This window comes from Lipotes vexillifer, unplaced genomic scaffold (assembly GCF_000442215.2).
Source record: "Lipotes vexillifer unplaced genomic scaffold, Lipotes_vexillifer_v1.1 scaffold1180, whole genome shotgun sequence".
Lineage (NCBI taxonomy): Eukaryota > Metazoa > Chordata > Mammalia > Artiodactyla > Lipotidae > Lipotes > Lipotes vexillifer.
This window is the reverse complement of record NW_006771828.1, coordinates 602,202-622,985: the sequence shown is the minus strand read 5'-3', so window position 1 is coordinate 622,985 and position 20,784 is coordinate 602,202. Positions and strand designations below refer to the sequence as shown.

General features: G+C 40.3%; 1 protein-coding gene across 1 annotated transcript in view; it reads right to left on the bottom strand.

Moving 5' to 3' along the window:
- Positions 1 to 20,784, bottom strand: part of COL19A1 (collagen type XIX alpha 1 chain) — a 381,858-nt gene that overhangs the window by 153,473 nt on the left and 207,601 nt on the right. Inside the window, exon 15 of the mRNA XM_007447208.1 lies at positions 17,530 to 17,583. Coding sequence (XP_007447270.1) covers positions 17,530 to 17,583 — 54 coding nt within the window. The remainder of the gene's footprint in view (positions 1 to 17,529; positions 17,584 to 20,784) is intronic.

The following is a 20,784-nucleotide window of genomic DNA, read 5'->3' as shown; positions in this document are numbered from 1 at the left end:
TTCCTTAATTGGTGGACTGGAATGACAACAACAGCCTCCTTTCAGCTCTAAAATGTGACAGTTTGATGTGCCTGAAATGGGCCCGCCCCCCAGACCCATTCATCTGAAGTGGCTCCCAGTCTCTCTGGGACTCAGTTTCTGAGTGCCTCCAGTTTGGAGAAGTCCCCTTGAGATGGTGATCTTCTTCTACAGCAGAGACCAGCTCTTGGGTGTAATCGCATAAATAAATAAGCCTTTTAGAGCAGGATCCTATTTGGAACATATAAAACAGTTCCTCTTTACTAATCCAAATAACAGAGACAGCTTATAAAGCCATGTTGCTACAATACAAATAGTGTCATTTGACCCTTCATTTATTTTATTTTATTTTTTTATTATTATTATTATTTTTTGCGGTAGGCGGGCCTCTCACTGCTGTGGCCTCTCCCGTTGCGGAGTGCAGGCTCAGCGGCCATGGCTCACAGGCCCAGCCACTCCGTGGCATGTGGGATCTTCCTGGACCGGGGCACGAGCCCGTGTCCCCTGCATCGGCAGGCGGACTCTCAACCACTGTGCCACCAGGGAAGCCCTGACCCTTCATTTAAATGAATAAGAACCTCAGCTCGTTGTGGCTTAATGATCTATGCATGTATTACTGTAACAAAACCACTGGTTACAAGCTCGTTCTTGCTGCAGGCTCCCCAGGGCACTCTGTCTGCTGCTTCAAGGGCACTGCAGAGACTCCCTACATAGAGTGAAGTTCACCACAGGCTCACTGTCATTAACCAGCTGTGATATTTAACTTTATCTAAGGGGTGGCCTGGTCTCACTAAGACAGGGTTATATCTCTACTGTGTCTCTTTTTCACCTGACTCTAATTAGACTGAGCTACAAGTTGTCTACCAACAGCTTGTTCCACTGATTTATCTTTCCTACCAGTCCTAGTGTGAGATAAAAGTGGGGGATTCTTTTCCTGGCCACACAACTACTCCCTTGGAGACATCTGTTTGACATTAATATACATTAGCCTCTTTTCCTTCTTCCTGCCTGCTCCATTGCTGCAGCAACTCTATCTGAGGCAGTTTTGGAGACACCCAGCTAGAGTGGGCAGGAGTATCTGGGGGGCAGGATACTAGGAGAAAACGGTGAAGCACAAGTTTTCAGATAAAACAGGCCAATGTCATTCCTTAAAATCTTTTTCAAAGTTCTCTGAAATTCTGATGCTGTATCTTGAAGAACATCTAACGGACAAGAACTCCAAAACGTTATTAAGAAATCTCCCAAATGTTAAGTCACACCTTATTACGTGAAGGAGTTGATGGTGAAGTCACATGCTCAATAAGAAATCACATGCTGTTCGGGGCCTCATCAGTTACGACAAGCACAAGAAGCTAATATGCAAAGTACTGAACGATATACTATTGCCCCGAGAACTGCATCACATGACAAAGGGACGAAGACTATGCAATTTCTACATTCTATGCTGATTCCCCACTGAATCTCTGAGATAGGCACTAATGTGATGGAAGACATAAATGACTTTATATTTACTTAGTTATACACATATACAACATATAGCACCCAGAGCACATAAAAAAAGAACTGAATAACGTCAGATGACAAATGCGCATCATTCAAATATGTGATATATAATATCACAGATACTTAACAATGTTTGAAAGCTTTATATTCCTAGTAGAAATGGTACCTCATATGACGAGAGTAAGAATGCAAAATAAACTGTCACTGGGGAGCAGATCACGATGGCAGAGGAGGAAGACATGGAACCCACTTCCCCCGACAGACACATCAAAATACATCTACATGTGGAATAATTCTCACTGAAAACGAACTGGAAACTGGCAGAAAGACTCCCGTGCAACCAAGGCTGTGAGAAAGAGCCACACAGAATTGGTTAGGAATGGAAGAGAAGTGATCAGGTCGGGATCTGTGCCCAGAGGGGTGACACAGATGGAGACCCTCCCTGGGGAGTGAGTGGTGAGAGCTGTAGACTGACTGCCCCAGTCCTGGTGTCCCACGAAGGGGAGACAAGTCCCCTTGGCTGGCTGGAGGGCCAGTGGGACTGACAGGAGGGCAGTGGAAAGCCTGGATTCTGCTCAGAAGGAGTGCGTACATGCTTGCTTGCCCCCGAAGCAGGGTGTAGAGGGTGAATTGAAAATGCGTGGGTGGCTGCCCAGTTTCCTATGACTGCCCCAGCTTGCATGCCCAGACAGAGCCAAGTGAAAGCTCCAGCCCCACGTGCTTCATGACACAGATCCACACCAGTGTGAGGGCTTGGCTGTGAGGCACAGAAGTGGCTCAGACCCGAAGCGACCTCTGAGCGGGACAGAGGTCATCAACATCAGCACCTGCACCAGCAGGGCATCAGGAGTAGTCTGGGTCTCTGAGCACAGGGAGCCCACCACGGACCCCACCGCAACCCATGCTAAGTGCCCACCCTGGGCCCACTTGCTGAAACACAACAGCTCCCCTCTGGGGTGGGGATGCCAGTGCTGGGGCCGGAGAGCACAGGCTTGAAGGGAACAGAGCCAACTCACACCCAAACCTCAGGGCTTCTGCTCCAGCAACTTGAGACCAGACCCGCCCCTGTGGGGCAGTGATGGCCACTGAGCAGAGTGGAAGCACAGGCTCAATCCTGGTTCTGGCTCCAGCCCCTCCAGCTCTAGTGTCTCCTCCTACCAATCTGATGGCTGTCAGCACACCCTCAGGAAAGATGTGACTTCTGTTCACATCAGTCCAGCAAGCCTGCCAAAGCCACAAAGTACATGCAGACTGTATAGGGACACTCCCACGTAAGGGCATCCCTTCAAGACCACCATAGGTAACTGTTTCATCTAATTTCATAGAGACAGACAAAGTTAAGCAAAATGAGAAGATAGAGGAATTTGTCTCAATTGAATGAGGAAGAGAAGACCCCTAAGAAATAACGACACAGAAATAAAAAACTTACCAGATAAAGAATTCAAAGAATTAGCAGTAAAAATGCTAACTGAATTAGAGAAAATAAGGGGTGAACACAGTTAAAATTTTAACAAGGAACTAGAAAATATAATAAAGAATCAGACAGAAGTAAATCATTCAATAACTGAAATGAAAAACACACTAGAAGGAATCAACAGCAGATTAGGTGATATGGAAGAGCACATAAGTGATGTAGAAGACAGAATAACGAACATCACCCAATAGAAGAGCAAAAAGAAGCAAGAATTTTAAAAAGAACAGTTTAAGAGAGCTATGGGACAATATCAAGCATACTAATATTCACATTATAGGGGTCCCAGAAGAAGAGAGAGAGAAAAGGGGGTCAAAATATATTTGCTGACATAATAGCTGAAAACTTCCCAAAGCTGGAGAAGGAAAGAGATTTTTAGGCACAGGAGGCACAGAGAGGCCCTAACAAGATGAATCCAGAGACCCACACCAAGCCATATAATTAAAATGGCAAAAGTTAAAGATAAAGAGAATATTAAAGGCAACAAGAAAGAAACAAAGAGTCACAGGGAACAATCATAAGGCTATCAGTTGATTTTTCTGCAGAAACTTTTCAGACAAGAAGGGAGTTTCGTGATATATTTAAAGTTCTGAAACAGAAAAATCTACAATCTAGGATACCCTACCCCGCAAGGTTATTATTCAGAATTAAATGAGAGATAAAGAACTTCTCAGATGAGCAAAAAAACTAAAAAAGTTCATCAATATTAAACTGACCCTACAAGAAATGCTAAAGGGTCTGCTCTAAGTGGAAAAGAAAAGACTACAACAAAAAGTGAGAATTTAGAAGAAAGGAAAAATCTCACTAGTAAAGACAAATATATGGTAAAGGCTATGGATCAAGCACTTAAATAAACAAGTATGAAGACTAAAAGACAAAAATTGTAAAATCAACTGTAGCTAACAAACAGTTAAGGGATAGACACTAAGATGTAAAATATGACATAAAAAACACAAAACGGGAAAGAGGAGTAAAAAATGTCATTAGAATGTGTTTAAACTTAAATGGGTATCAGTTTAAAATAAGTAGATTCAGTTACAGGTCAACATATGTGAACCACATGGTGACCACAAATCAAGAACCTGCAACATATAATTTCAAGATATTCTATGGAATTATATAGTACAGGCAATATTTTAAAATACTTGAAATAGTAATTAGGGTAATTTTTGTAAAATGAACCTTTAGCAGTTTATTGCACAACTATATGCATGCAAACTGTCAGAATCAGAAGTGTGTCTACAGTCTTATCAGTAAATTTTTTTCATGCCTCCAAAAGTCCATTTTGTAAGCGTGTTAATACTGGGTATGTTGTGGCATATGTTAAATAATGTTGATATATAAATTAATAAAGGAAAAAGCTTATAATTTAAAAAAAAAATGAACCTACAACAGACCCATGCCCTGAACCCTGCAGCCTGCATCCTGTGCCAGGCCCAAGCCCCCGACCTGCCACCATCTCTTTTTACCCACCGCAGCTCTGGGGAGGCAAACCCCAGATTCCCAGAGCACCTGCCGTCCCACCCTCATATCCTAAGAGAGACCGGGATGGGGAGGAAGGTGCAAGGGAAACCCTCATCATCTGTACCCTGGGTGAGAAATCCTTTGAAACCAGCTAGGAAGAGCTGCCCATAGCTAAGTTAAGTTAAGGGAGCATCCTCTCTGCCCTCCTTGACCTCCAGCCCTCCAGGGAAGACTCAGGGTGAGGAATCCCTGGGGAAAACACTGAAAGGCGCTGCCTACAGCAACTGAACTTTGGGAAGGACCATCTCTACTCTCCCTTTTCCTCCAGGGAAAGACTGAGGGTTAAAAATCCCATGAAACAAACCAACCAACAAACAAAGATACACAATAGATGTATCTATCTACAATAGATATACAAAAACTAGAAATAAAGGAACACAAGCATACCACTAAAGAAACTGATCAAACCACAAGAGAAAAAACTAAAAGAAGAAGAACAGAGCGAACTACAAAAACAACGAGAAAACAAATAACAGAATGGCAATAAGTATGTACGTATCAATAGGCACTTTAAATGTCAATGCACTAAATGATCCAGTAAAGTCATAGGGTGGCTAGTTAGATGAAAAACAAGACCCATCTATATGGTGCTTACAAGAGACTTACTTCAGAGCTAAGAACATACAGACTGAAAATTAGGGGATGGAAAAAGATATTTCATGAAAATGGAAATGACAAGAAAGTGAGGATAGCAATACTCATATCAGATAAAACAGACTTTAAAGCGAAGTCTAAAATAAAAGACAACAAGGATATTATATAATGATAAAGGGATCAATACAAGAAGACGATATCACACTTGTTAATGTATAGGCAACCAAAACAGGAGCACTTAAATATACAGAGCAAATATTAACTGACATAAAGGGAGACATTGACAAAAATACAATAATAATAGAGGACTTTAATACCCTACTTATATCAATGGACAGATCATCCAGACAGAAAGTCAATAAGGCAGCCATGGTCCACAACAGACCAAATGGATTTACAGATATCTAGAGGACATTCTGTCCAAAAGCAGAAGAGTACACATTCTTCTCAAGTGCACATGAAACTTCTCTAGGATAGATCACATGCTAGGCTACAAAACAAATCTAAATACATTTAAAGGACAGAAATTATAACAAGCATATTTTTGTGACCACAATGGTATGCAACTAGAAATCAATTACAGGAAGAAAAATTGGAGAAACACAAACAAGTGGAGACTAAACGACATGCCACTAAGAAAAACCAGTGGGTCAATGAAGAAATCAAAAAGGAAATCAGAAAATACCTCAAGGCAAATGAAAATGGAAAAACAACACTCCAAAATCTATGGGATGAGATACAGGCCTACCTCAAGAAATAAGAAAAGTCTCAAATAAACAACCTAATCAACCATCTAAAGGAATTAGAAAAAGAACAAACTTCTTCCCCAAGTCAGAAGAAGGATGGAAATAATAAAGACCAAACAGGAAATAAATAAAATAGAGACCAACAATCGATAGAAAAGATCTAAGAGACCAAGAGCTGTTTTTCTTCTTTTAAAATAATCAAAATTAATAAAACTTTAACTAGTTAATAAACTTAACTAATTAATAAAACTTGAAAAAGAAAAAGACTCAAATAAATGAAATAAGAAATAAAAGAAGAGAAATAACAACTGATATCATAGAGACACAAAAAATCTTGAGAATACTACAAACAGTTATGTGCCAACAAATTGGACAACCTAGAAGAAATAGAAAAATTTCTAGAAACATACAACCTTCAAAGACTGAATAAGGAAGAAATAGACAATGTGAACAGACTGATCACTAGTAGTGAGACTGAATTTGTAATAAAAAAATCTCCCAGCAAACAAAAGTCCAGGACTGGATGGCTTCACATGGGAATTCTACCAAACATACAAAGAAGAGCTAATACCTATCTTTCTCCCACTATTGCAAAAAACTGAAGAGGAGGGAACACTCCCAGATTCATTCTATGAGCCCACCATTACTCTGATATCAAAACAAGACAAAGACACTACAAAAAAAGAAAATAACATGCCAATATCTGTGATGACTATAGATGCAAAAATCCTGAACAAAATATTAGCAAACCAATTCCACAATATATAAAAAGAATCACTATGAATACTATACACCAAGCTCAAGTGTGATTTATTCCAAGGGATCAAGGATAGTTCAATACACACAAATCAATGTGATACACCATATTAACAAATTGAAGAATAAAAATCACATGTTGGTTTCAACAGATGCAGAAAAAGATACCAAGAAATGGAAAGATATTCCATCTTCTTTAACTGGAAGAATTAATATTGTTTAAATGTCCATACTACCCAAAACAATCTACAGATTTAATGTAATCCCTATCAAAATATCTGTGACATTTTTCACAGAACTAGAACAAATAATCCTAAAATTTATATGGACCCACAAAAGACCCCTAATTGACAAAGCAATTTTGAGGAAAAAGAACAAAGCTGGAGGTACCACACTCCCTGACTTCACACCCTACTCTAAAGCTACAGTCATCAAAACAGTATGGTACTGGCACAAAAACAAACACATAAATCAATGGAACAGAATAGAGAGCCCAGAAATAAACCCACACACTTATGGTCAATTAATCAATGAAAATGGAGGCAAGACTATGCAATGGATAAAAGACTGTCTTTCCAATAAGTGTTAATGGGAAAACTGGACAGCTATATGTAAAAGAATGACATCAGAACATTTTCTCATACCATACACAAAATTAAGCTCAAAATGTATTAAAGACCTAAATGTAAGCCTGGAGACCATAAAACTTCTGGAAGAGAACATCAGAATACTCTTTTGACATAAATTATAGCAATATTTTTTGGATCTATCTCCTAAGGCAAAGGAAACAAAAGCAAAAATAAACAAATTGGACCTAATTAAACTTAAAAGCTTTTGCACATCAAATAAAACCATTGACAAAACAAAAAGACAACGGGAGAAAATATTTGCAAATGATATGACTGATAAGGGGTTAATAACCAAAATATAAATACAGCTCATACAACTAAATATCAAAAAAATCCAAACGACTCAATTAAAAAATGGGCAGAAGATCTGAATAGAAATTTTTTTAAACAAAGCATATGGATGGCCAACAGGCACATGAAAACATGCTCAACATTATAGTCATTGGAGAAATGCAAATCAAATAAATATCACCTCACATCTGTGAGAAGAGCTATCATCTAAAAGATCACAAATAATAAATGTTGGTGAGGATGTGGCGAAAAGGGAGCCCTTGTACACTGCTGGTGGGATGTAAATTGGTGCAGCCACTGTGGAAAACAGTATGGAGGTTCCTCAAAAAACCAAAAATAGAACTACCATATGATCCTACAATTCCATCTGGGTGTACATCCAAAGAAAATGAAAACACTAATTTGAAGAGATACATGCACCTCAATGTTCACAGCAGCACTATCTACAATAACCGAGATATGGAAGCAACCTAAGTGTCCATCAACAGATGAATAGATAAAGAAGGTGTGGTATATATATACACACTGGAATTACCGAGGAATAAAAATGAATGAAATTCTGCCATTTGCAGCAACATAGATGGGCCTAGAGATTATTATGCTTAGTGAAATAAGTCGGACAAGAGAAAGACAAATATTGTATGTTACCACTCATATGTGGAATCTAAAAAATAAAACAACGAATGAATATAACAAAACAGAAATAGACTCACAGGTATAGAGAACAAACTAGTGGTTACCAGTGGGGAGAGGGATGGGGGGACCACAAGATTGGGGTAGGGGATTAAGGGATACAAATTATAATGTATAAAATAATAAGCAACAAGGATATGTTGTACAGCACAGGGGAATATAGCCATATTTTGTAATAACTTAAATGGAGTACAATCTATAAAAATATCAAATCACTATATCGTACACCTGAAACTGATATAATATTGTAAATCAAGTACACTTCAATAAAAAAATAAACCAACATATGATTATATCATAGAAATTATACCACAGTATACTTTTCTCACTAAGTGGTTAATTTAACTCAGTGTTTTCTCAATTATGTAATATTGACCTTTTGTAAGTGTTATTTTTAATAGTCTTATAGATAAACTGTGAATAACTAGATAATCCTAAATGATAAGTGAGTTTCTAGAAAGAAAGCCAAATAAAGGCAAAGCTGGCAGTATCAGGTACTGAAATAATAGTAACAGCTCCCCAAAGTCAGGTACAGAACTCTGCATACAGGAGTCAGGTATGGAGATTTGATGATTTCTGTCCTCTGAGTCTCATGTTGGTTTTGCACATTCACGAAAGGAGTTGGGGGAAAGCAGCATAGCTCTCTGGACCTGAACAGGGTACACACTTTCCCAGTTCCCCATATAAATAGCAGATGGCATCAAAGACGGATGGTATCTCTCCGAAACTCTCTAATCCTTAAGAAGAAATCCTCAGGGGCTTCCCTGGTGGCACAGTGGTTGAGAGTCCGCCTGCCTTTGCAGGGGACGCGGGTTCGTGCCCCGGTCCGGGAAGATCCCACATGCCGCGGAGCGGCTGGGCCCGTGAGCCATGGCCGCTGAGCCTGCGCGTCTGGAGCCTGTGCTCCGCAACGGGAGAGGCCACAACAGTGAGAGGCCCGCATACCGCAAAAAAAAAGAAAAAAAAAAAAAGAAATCCTCAGGAAATATCACAGGAAGTAAGTGGAAAAAGATGTCATCTGAATGCCAGGGAGTTTAAGACGTGCAATAAACACAAACCACTAGTTATAGGACGCAAAACCTCTAAGTTGCTATTTACAACATGTGTGTTTACATATTTATACATGGATCCCAAGCAAAAAAGATGCTTTCCCTCCATATTTATGTTCTACATGGGACCAGGGTTAAAAGTATTATTTAAAATAATGTGTTGACTTTTTTCTCTTAGCAATACTAATCCTTGGTACAAGGATACCAGGCATTGATTTGGGGGCTGAGCAGAATTATGGATGCACTCACTATGCATTCTAAAGGGCACTGTCGGTTTCAACACATAAAGATAAGAAGACAATCTTATATTCTCCTCTCACCTTAATGTGCAACTAACCAAATTACTTCCTGAAACTGAAAGTTCATCACTATCCATTCTTTATAAGTCTCCTCTCCCATGTTCCAGCACATGTTAAATAGTGGAGTTACAACTACAGAAAATCATAATGGTTTCTAGCAGGCCCTGAACTCACTTCATTGAAACTCTGAGGTCATTCTACAGCTCTGAAGTCAGCACCCTCCTAAGTAAGAAGAGATGCTTGTGTTTACCACACTGCGAGGCAGTTCTGACCTGCTTTACTGGGTTTGTGTGTGTTCTATTTAAAGCTGCCACTGGTCATGGCGAGGCCATAATGGCATAATTTCACTTGAAAAATACGTCAAGTCCCATAAAAACAATTCAGCTTAAGGAAAATTTTACTTGGATGAGTCCTGTGGTGTGCGTTGATTTCACAGAAGCAGTGATTTTGACGTCCTTTTTCCTAAGGAGATGGATATAACTCACTAATTATGAGAATATAATTTATGTTACTTGTATTGCCTTAGGTAATGCATACAAGCCAGCTCAGAAACAAACAAGCCAAAAGAAGAGCAAGTTGTTTTTCCATGAATGCCTTAGTGAATTTATACATGATCAGCACAAATTTGTTCACAAAACAAACATTAAGGTCTTAGCTACTCCACAATGAGGACACTCATCTCTGCTTCTTCAAGGAAAACGACTTAATCTACTCAACATTTCTAAACTTGTTAATATACTTAAGCTTATTGTGAAACTGGATAAACATTGGGCTTCATAAAGCTTCTGGGGCATTAGAACATGAGCATGGACATCCAGATAAAGTAAGAATTCAAGTAAAAGTTAAATAAAATGGGGCTTCCCTGGTGGTGCAGTGGTTGAGAGTCCACCTGCCGATGCAGGGGACACGGGTTCGTGCCCCGGTCCGGGAAGATGCCACATGCCACGGAGCGGCTGGGCCCATGAGCCATGGCCGCTGAGCCTGCGTGTCCGGAGCCTATGCTCCGCAACGGGAGAGGCCACAACAGTGAGAGGCCCGCATACCGCAAAAAAAAAAAAAAAAAAAAAGTTAAATAAAATGAGTTCAACGGAGTGGTAGTTAAAGCAGTCATTTGACTTTCAGTGGTTTTTCTTGACCAATTAGACATTCTCTTTAATCAAGTCCTAATACTCTGAGTTCACATACTTCCTTTTCCATCTGCACACAACTTCAGATCAGCAGGCCGCAGGTGAGAATCACAACAGCTAACCCCTACCTGGCACACTCCTTTCAACAACTCTTCCAGGTAGGTAGGGGTTATTAGAATCTCCGTCTTCTAAGTGAGGAACCGGAGCGGCAGAGAGGCTGAGGAACTTGCCCAGGATCACAAAGCTAAGCGGTGGTGAGGCTGGGGTTTAAATTCAAGTGATCTGAATTGCCTTCACATAATCCCCTATGTTGCTTACACACTAAGAAGCCAGCAGACACATGGTCTGCCCTGTCCTCTGTGCCTTTGCAGGACTGACCATCCCCCCTCGTGAAGGAAATATGACTCAGTTCCTTTGCCATCAAGTCTGGGCTGGTGCGGAAGGACACACCCTGATGGGACACACCCTAAGCAGGGTGAGTTCTCCATGCTGTTTAGGACACAAGGAACCCTGACCCCAGACGCAGGGTTTAGGGTGGCTTGGAGCAAGCACTTCAAGAGAGAGTAAAAAAAGTAGAATCTGCACAAAAATGTTAAAAGGAGGCAACTAAATGGATGGCTGCCTGGAAGGAAGAAAAAAGAAAAAAAAAAAAAAAAAAGGACAAGCACAGGCAGAGAAGCTAAACTGACATAGCAGCACTATTTACAATAGCCAGTACATGGAAGCAACCTAAATATTCATCAACAGAGGAATGGATGAAGAAGATGTGGCACATATACACAATGGAATATTACTCAACCATTAAAAGGAATGAAATTGTGTCATTTGTAGAGACGTGGACGGACCTAGAGAGTGTCATACAGAGTGAAGTAAGTCAGAAAGAGAAAGACAAGTATTGTATTTAAAGGCATATATGTGGTATCTAGAAAAATGGTATACGTGACATTATTTGCAAAGCAGAAATAAAGACACAGACATAGAGAAAAAATGTACAGATACCAATGGGGAGGTGGGAGGAATTGGGAGATTGGGATTGACACATGTACACTATTGATACTATGTATAAAACAGATAACTAATGAGAACATACTGTATAGCACAGGGAACTCTACTTAATGAACTGTGGTGACCTAAATGGGAAGGAAATCCAAAAAGGAGGGGATGTATGTATACGTATAGCTGATTCATTTTGCTGTACAGTAGAAACTAACACAAAATTGTAAAGCAACTGTACGCCAATAAAAATTAATTAAAATAAAAGACACGGGGTGGCTTGTAAGGCATTTAAAACATAAAATTTCTATTCAGGATCAAAATTAGGATCCAGCAACAAAGAATGCAAGAGTGTGGTGTCATCTTGGTCCAGCTGAACAAACTTCTGGTCGGGGCAGTCACTAGCTGATTCACCAATAAATGTTCTTTCAGAAACCCAGAGGGACTTTGACAAAAGGCCCTGAGATTGGTCAGACATGCACTTTAATGTGACTATAAAGGAGAAATCCAAGGTTACATTAAAATGATACTTATTTTTTATGTTTTGGGTATTGGGAATATTAGGAAATCCTATAAGGAATCTACATCTTAGAGGGGATTTTTATAAATGCCAGTTCTTTTGAGATGTCTCATGTAAACTTCCACGAACACGCTCAGCCGTCTGAAATATTCCATTTTTCATCAAGACACCTTCTTGGGCTCACATCCAATTCCCGTCCTTCCCTTTTTCCCAGATTCCCCACTGCTGCCTCTCCTTCCTCACAATTCACCCCCTAATTCCCTCACATCTCTTCTTGCAATTTTTGTTTCTAACACTCTCCCATTTATTTATTCAACTAAAACTTCTCTCTCAGCTGGTACCAATTCCAGCCACCTCTCCATTTATCCAGTATCTCTCCCCCAAATTTGTTCCAAATTTTAATGCTGTTGAACCCTCCATGCATCTTGAAACGCTCTTCTGTTGACTTCCTGGCCCTGCAGTATCCCGGTCCCCCTGCTGGTCTTTCTCTGCCACCATGGGCTGGACATCCCCTTGGTGTCCAGGCAGGTGGTCCCCATGCTGCTTTCCCTTACTGCTCCCTGACACACTCTCACCTGTGGCTCAGGGTCAATATTCAACATTAGCTGAATTTTTTAAATTGTGTTAATCTATAAAGGATGTGAGATCCCAAAATATGCCAGCCAAATGTTTCTCTTGTAAGACTTCAAAAAGATAACAAATGGAAAAAACAATTCAAATAAGAAATAAGGAGGTTGAGAAAAAGGCCACAAATCTCAGATATATATCACCACCAAACACTGTTATGGTTAACAGCAGCTTTTAAGTATGTTTTATTAAATGAACACTTATCTAAAATTTAGTAGCTTACAAGACAATAAAGAGAATAAAGTCAACTAATAAAAATTTCAAACAGAGTTTTGGTGCACTTGAGAAAAAATAATGTTCTTATCGTGCTTATAGAAAACTCTACACAAAGGGTTAAAGAGAAAATTTTTTTATATTTATCATATTTATTTAAGCCTTAATAAAATAACAGTGGTATTATTAGTAGCATTATTAACATTTTCTATAATGTTTGGTATGCTTACATGTGGCAGTTATGTTTGAAACTCACCATAATTGAGAGATATTAGTAGAATACAGGCTAGTCTCTATTTAATCATTGAGGAAAACCAACAAACCAATGATTTCTTCTACCTTCCTTAAAGACATTATGCCTAGGGGCAAGATGCATAAACTTGCACATATTTTATATTTCATTTCAATAAACTTAGCGATAGTCAATTCATTCCTGATCAAACACATGTAATCAAAATATGAGTTTTCCTGACAATGGGTCAATAGAAAAGAATTTTAAATTCCTAGATTTTTCTGTTGTTTTCTATTGCAAAGTTCAGTGAAGTGAAAAATGACAGGTTTTAGCTTTCAGTGTGTGTGTGTCTGTCTGTGTGTATGCACACACACATGCATATGCATGTACATTTGCATGTCCAAAAGAGGTGAATGCTGCCTAACTCTTGAGCAGAGAAGAAATGGTGGCACTAAGATGGGTCTAAATGTAAATATGTAAGAATGCTTTTTTCTTTAATCTGCTTCACTTTTAAGTAGCTGAAAAAGCAGAATAAATCCCTGAGTACATTTGGAAATAATCCTTTGTAAATGTGTATAACATCAATAATACCTGATCTAAATGCTCTCTATAAATATGGCATTTGTGAAAGAGCCATAATATTGATAAACCTTGCCTTACATTATCTACAAAATTCTATTACATTCTTTAGTTTCTGACACTGTTACTCATTGATAAGTTTCAATAAAAGTAATATAAAATTATCTGAACTACACATATTTATAAATGGAGTATATTTGCATAATATAGTGGTTGAACTTTACAATTTGAATACGTTCCTCCAAAACTGTCATGAAGACTACATGAATTTAATTTATTCTTTAACTCACCTTCTTCTGAAATGTAAGCTTCGCTAGGGTACAGTTTCAATTTGAAGCATTACTATTTTCAAAGACCATCATCTGAATATTTGTCATTTCAGCTAGTCTGACAAAGACTCTCATAATTACCTTACAAGCCAAATTAAGGAATGTGGGTTGGAAGGAGGGAGAGTCCGAATGTATTTATACATGACTTGTTTCATGTCACACGAATATCCATGGTAGACAAGATGGCAGCTTTGCCGGTGTTAGAGTTTTCAGGCCCTGTTCTGCTCAGGATTTATTAGTGATATGAATGAAGACTCAAGGGGTAGGCTTATCAAAATTTAAGGTGATGTAAATCTGGGAGCTATTTCACTGGAAAAAAACCACAATAGAATGGTATTAGAAACTAGAATCCAGAAGATGAAATTTAACAATCACAAGGGTCAGTTCCTACTCTGTGATAAAGAAAGGCAACTGCACAATCGCAGGATGGATGAAGATCTGACTGGGAGGAAGTTTTCATTAAAATAAAGGAGGAGGCACCTTGAATTGACCACATGTCAGTACAAGTCAGAAGTACAATTTACTTGCATGCTTAAAATTCGTTAAGAGAGATGATCTCATGTTAAATGTTCTTACCACACAAAATTTAAAAAAAAAAAAAGCTCTGCCACAGGGGAAGAATTCAGACATACTGTCTAGCTTCACCCACCTCACTCCATAATTCCCATCTCAAACCACCTAGGGTTTTTTTTGGAGTTGAAATTGAAAACCTATTTATCATTGTACTTTACTGAGTTATTGCTGACAATTAACATTTTATATATTTAAGGTACACAACTTGATGTGATATACTTACGCATTTTGAAAGTCACCACAATCAAGCTAATTAACATATCCATCCCCTCACAAATAGTTACTGTTTTTTGTCGTGAAAACACTTAAGATCTACCCTTTTAGCCAATTTCAGTATACAACACAATATTAACTACAGTCTCATTGTTGTACATTAAGTCCCCAGAACTTATCCATCTTGTATAACTAAAAACCGTATCCCTTGACTGACATCTTCTCTTATCCCCTTCTCCCCTCAGCCTCCAGTAACCACCAGTCTACTTTCTGTTTCTATGGCTTTTACATTCTCAGATTCCACATGCAAAGGCGTATTTGTCTTTCTGTGTCTGGCTTCTTTCTTGTAGCATAAAGTCCTCCAGGTTCCTCCATGTTATCGCAAGTGGCAAGATCTACTTCTTTATTAAGGCTGAATAATATTCCCCTGTGTGTGTGTGTGTGTGTGTGTGTGTGTGTGTGTGTGTGATCACATTTTCTTTATCCATTCATCTGTCAATAGACCTTTAGGTTGTTTCCATATCATGGGAGTACGCATATCTCTTCGAAATACTGATTTCCTCCATTTAGATATACACCCAGAAGTGGGAGTGCTGGGTTGTAAGGTAGCTCTATTTTTACTTTTTTGGAGGAACCTCCATACTCTTTTCCACACTGGCTGTACCAGTTTACATTCCCACCAACAGTGCATGAGGGTTCCCTATTCCCCACACCCTGGCCAACACTTCTTATCTCTTGTCTTTCTGATATTAGCCATTCTAGCTGGTGTGAGGTGATAGCTCACTGTGGTTTTGATTTGCATTTCCTTGATGATTAGCTACCTTTTCATATACCTGTTATCCATGTGTATGTCTTCTTTTGAGAAGTGTCTATTCAGGTCCTTTGTCCATTTTTAAGTGGGGTTATTGGTTTTTTTTACTATTGAGTTGCATTAGTTCCATATGTATTTTGGATATTAACTACGGAGTATAATTTATCACTCAGTTTCCAGGAAGGGGTAGTTACTAGAAGGAAAATGTTCCCTGGATGCTGCAGACAGAAATTAATTCAGAAACATGGTCCTAGATACAACAGACATCTTGGTCATTACTGTGAGAAAATAGAATAAGAAGCTTGGAAATTAACTTCACGTGATCATTTCATCTAGTCCTCTGCCCCCAGTGGTGAGAACGCTTAAGGCAGCCTCAAAAACATAGATCTAGGGAAGTAATCGTCTATGTTTCCCCAAGGCTATTTAAAACATTGATCACATGGATTAATGAACTCTTGGATAGAGAGGGGCTGGAGAGCTAAAAGGTGAAACTACAATTGTACACACAGGTGTTGAGACTAGAACACAAATGTGACTACTTTGTAAATAATTTTAAAATATCAGCAGAGTCCACTTTCTAGCAAAGTGTTCGAACTCAGTTTTCTCTGTGAGGGCTACAGTAGAACTTACTTCACAGAGCTATTGTGAGAAATAAATGAAATATGAATCATTTAGCATATTGTAGGTAGTTGATAAATGTTAGCTATTACTCACAACATTTTCCCTTTTATTTTCTTAGCCATCAAAACTTATTAAGTCCTTTTTTGTTCACTGAAATAGCCACTGGGAATAAAAACTGGACACAGAAATGTTCTGAGAAAACTTAGACATCATCTAGTCCAGTGGGCAGAACTGGGAATAATAAATTTAAATGACTGAAAAGAGATTTGGGGTTAATAGACTGAGACAGTAAAAGAGAACATGGTATCCAAAGCCAGAAGCCCCAAATTCAAGTCCTGGCTCGACTTTTTAGTAGTTCTATGACTTTAGGCAAGTCATCTATACTCTGTGAGTTACACAATTCTTATCCATAAGGTAACAAAAGTTCAAAATACTACTCCTATAAGAAAGCACACATAAAATGTTTGGAGACTTTAACATGATTTGAAAACAGTTAATAACAATTAGCGACAAGAATGGGGTGCCCCCTTGCAGAAAGTGTTCATGCAGAGCTGACCAATTATCTGTCACTGCAGGGGTTCCTTTTAGGGGGAGCCAGTAAGCCTAACTGCCCTGGAAAGTGATTGCTATACTCCCATGGCAAGTACAATGTATCCACATATTACAAACTTTATCTCAAAGGCAGGAAAGTAACTACAAAGAGTCACTAATGTCAACAATTTAATTTGGCTAAGGAATGTAGTTAATATCCACAGTCTTTACAGAATTCATGAACAGGCTAGAACTCCACAAATATAATCCATCAAACTTAACTCTGCAAAGATGAGCTTAACTCAAAAACCCCAAAATAGGACCAACGTGCTCCAGATCAAATTATGGTTAATTCATTTCACCCAAATTATATTTCCACATTTGTGCTGCCGATCTGGAAAATATATAGAATTTTATGGATTGTAAAAGTGCTGTCAAAATCTCAAATCTCAAATTTCGGCTTTCAGGTAGTTGATATTTTCCTCAAGCCCATCTGTTTGCTGTATTTTGATTTTATTTTTATAAGTGTTCAGAAATAAGTAACCCCTGAGTTAGTAATGCCTGTCAGTTGTTCTGTGTTTACTTACCCTCTGACCCTCTTTTCCAGGTGGGCCTTGGGGGCCTTGGATCCCCAGGGAGCCCTAGGAGGAAAAACAACACATATTAATAGATTGTTTCAAGTATACCTGTCTTGCAAAGAATGTTGTGAAAATTAATACCTATTTTATTGATTATAGAAAACTTTTAAAGTGATTCAAACTCTTCCAAGCCTAGGCTACCTAATACATTAATAATGATGAATTGTCCTTTGGTTTATCTTTGGAGTTAACACCAGAAAAGAGAAAAAAGGTGATTCCTAACCATGTGTGAGGCACAGTGTTCACCCCCAGTGGTGACTCCCATATGATTGGAACCATGTTTTATCAAAGTGCCATCAATAAATGGTAACAATATTTGCAGGCAGAAAAAAAATGCTGCTTCATATATTTAAACTCTATAAATGCAATGGCATTTTTGGTTGAGAGTGGCTCTGTGACTATCCACTGAGAGAACACCTAGTTATGACGTTGGCTTCAACATTCATCTACTCCTAACATTTAATTTTTAGCATCATAGACATTATTTAATACTTTCTCATAACATTGTCAAGTGGTAGAAAAAATAACCTTTTTTTTTTTTCAGTTATACAAAAAGCCCAGGAAATCCCAGGTGCATGAATCCGAAAGTCAATCCCCTGGTTCTCACAGACAGTTACTATTACACAGGAATTCTCACTCAGCATGAAAAGCAAAATGATGACACTACTGATTTTAAAGTCTCTGGCATTGATTGCTAGTTGTTACCTCTCTGGAAGCTTCTTAGTCTCCCCTGCTGCTTCCTCCTTCCTTATTCAACCTTTCAGTGTGAGTGTTTAGGCCCGTTTTTTTCCCAGTCTACACTCTCCCACCATGGTCTCATATCCATGGGCTTTGGATTCTCCAGGCCAATGATGCCAAGATTTATAACTCAGTTTATCTCTGAGTTGCAGGTCCACACATCCAACTGCCTGCCTGACACGCCCACTCCGCTCTCTCACCAGCATTTGAATTTGGCACAGTGACACCATATCTAGGACTCTCCCACCAAAACTGGGTACTCTTCCAGCACCCCCCAACTCTGTAAACCCATGCACCATCCTGCTAGGGCTCCTGCCAGGAATCTATAACTCGTCCTCCATACCTGCCTCTCTCACTTCTCTTTCACATCCAGTCACCAAGTCCAATTGCTGTAGCTCCACAAGAGATTTGGATCCATTTATTATCTCCCTTCAACCTTCTGCTCCATCACCCTTCTTGCTTGATCATCTATGAGAGCCTCCTTGGTGACACTAGACATGGACCCCTCCAACCTACACAGCACAGCCAAACCCAAAAACCCAGCCTGACCTCCTCTGCTTGTCCACATTAAGAGATGAACACCTTGTTTCATCAGTTGTAGGGTGCCTTATACTTGTTCTTTAAAGTACTTATCATAAGTCTATTTAAAAGATTATTCTGGTAATGATTCACCAGGCTCTAAGGATAACAGGTAGAATCAGTGTCTTATTCAACACTAGGCATCTGTTAATGTCTGAGTGAAAAAAAAAATCATAATGGGAAATCAATTCACTGTAAAAAAAAAAAAGCTTTTTGGTAAGCCAGTACTGTTCAAAGGGTTTTAAAAATATGTATGGTTCGGGCTTCCCTGGTGGCGCAGTGGTTGAGAGTCCGCCTGCCAATGCTCCAGATCACCAAGTCATGTTGACTGCTTTCTTTTCTGCAGTCCCCTGGCAATCTGTTTATCCCTCCAACTTAGCCCACCTGCTGCAGCAGGGAGAATGCATATGCACCCCATGTTACCCTTGCTCCATGGAGGGGAAGCCATGCCCTTCCTGCACATCTCGGTTCCCACAGGATTTCCTTGTGCCCCGATCACCTACTACCTTTCCTCAAACCGTCACACATCCCTCATTGCAGCACTTGCCACACTCCCTAAAGGAATGGAGGGAAGTGTGCTTTATTTTGTGCATAAAAGTTGTTGAGAAAGAAAATGAGAGGAATGAGGGACCGGGAAGATGGCGGAAGAGTAAGACGTGGAGATCACCTTCCTCCCCACAGATACATCAGAAATACATCTACACACGGAACAACTCCTACAGAACACATACTGAACGCTGGCAGAAGACCTCAGACCTCCCAAAAGGCAAGAAATCCCCCACGTACCTGGGTTGGGCAAAAGAAACAAGAACAAACAGAGACAAAAGAATAGGGACGGCACCTGCACCAGTGGGAGGGAGCTGTGAAGGAGGAAAGGTCTCCACACACTAGGAAGCCCTTTCGCGGGCGGAGATTGCGGGAGGCGGAGCGGGGAGCTTCGGAGCCGCGGAGGACAGCACAGCAACAGGGGCGCGGAGGGCAAAGCGGAGAGATTCCCGCACAGAGGATCGGCGCCGACCGGCACTCACCAGCCCGAGAGGCTTGTCTGCTCACCCGCCGGGGCGGGCGGGGCTGGGAACTGAGGCTCGGGCTTCGGTCAGAGCGCAGGGAGAGGACTGGGGTTGGGGGCGTGAACACAGCCTGCAGGAGGGTTAGTGCGCCACGGCTAGCCGGGGGGGAGTCTGGGGAAAAGTCTGTACCTGCTGAAGAGGCAAGAGGCTTTTTCTTCCCTCTTTGTTTCCTGGTGTGCGAGGAGAGGGGATTAAGAGCGCTGCTTAAAGGAGCTCCAGAGACGGGCACGAGACGCTAAGGCTGCTGCTGCCACCACCAAGAAGCCTGTGTGCAAGCACAGGTCACTATCCATACGTCCCTTCTGAGGAGCCTGTGCAGCCCACCACTGCCAGGGTCCCAGGATCCAGGGACAGCTCCCCCGGGAGAACGCATGGCGCGCCTCAGGCTGGTGCAATGTCAAGCCGCCTCTGACGCCGCAGGCTCGCCCCACACTTCGTGCCCCTCCCTGCCCCCAGCCTGAGTGAGCCAAAGCCCCCAAATCAGCTGCTCCTTTAACTCCATCCTGTCTGAGCGAAGAACAGACGCCCTCAGGTGACCTACAGGCAGAGGCGGGGCCAAATCCAAAGCTGAACCCTGGGAGCTGTGCGAATAAAGAAGAGAAAGGGAAATCTCTCCCAGCAGCCCTAGGAGAGGCAGATTAAAGATCCACAATCAACTTGATGTACCTGCATCTGTGGAATACCTGAATAGACAACGAATCATCCCAAATTGAGGAGGTGGACTTTGGGAGCAAAGATATATATATTTCCCTTTTTCTCTTTTTGTGTGTGTATGTGTATGCTTCTGTGTGTGATTTTGTCTGTATAGCTTTCCTTT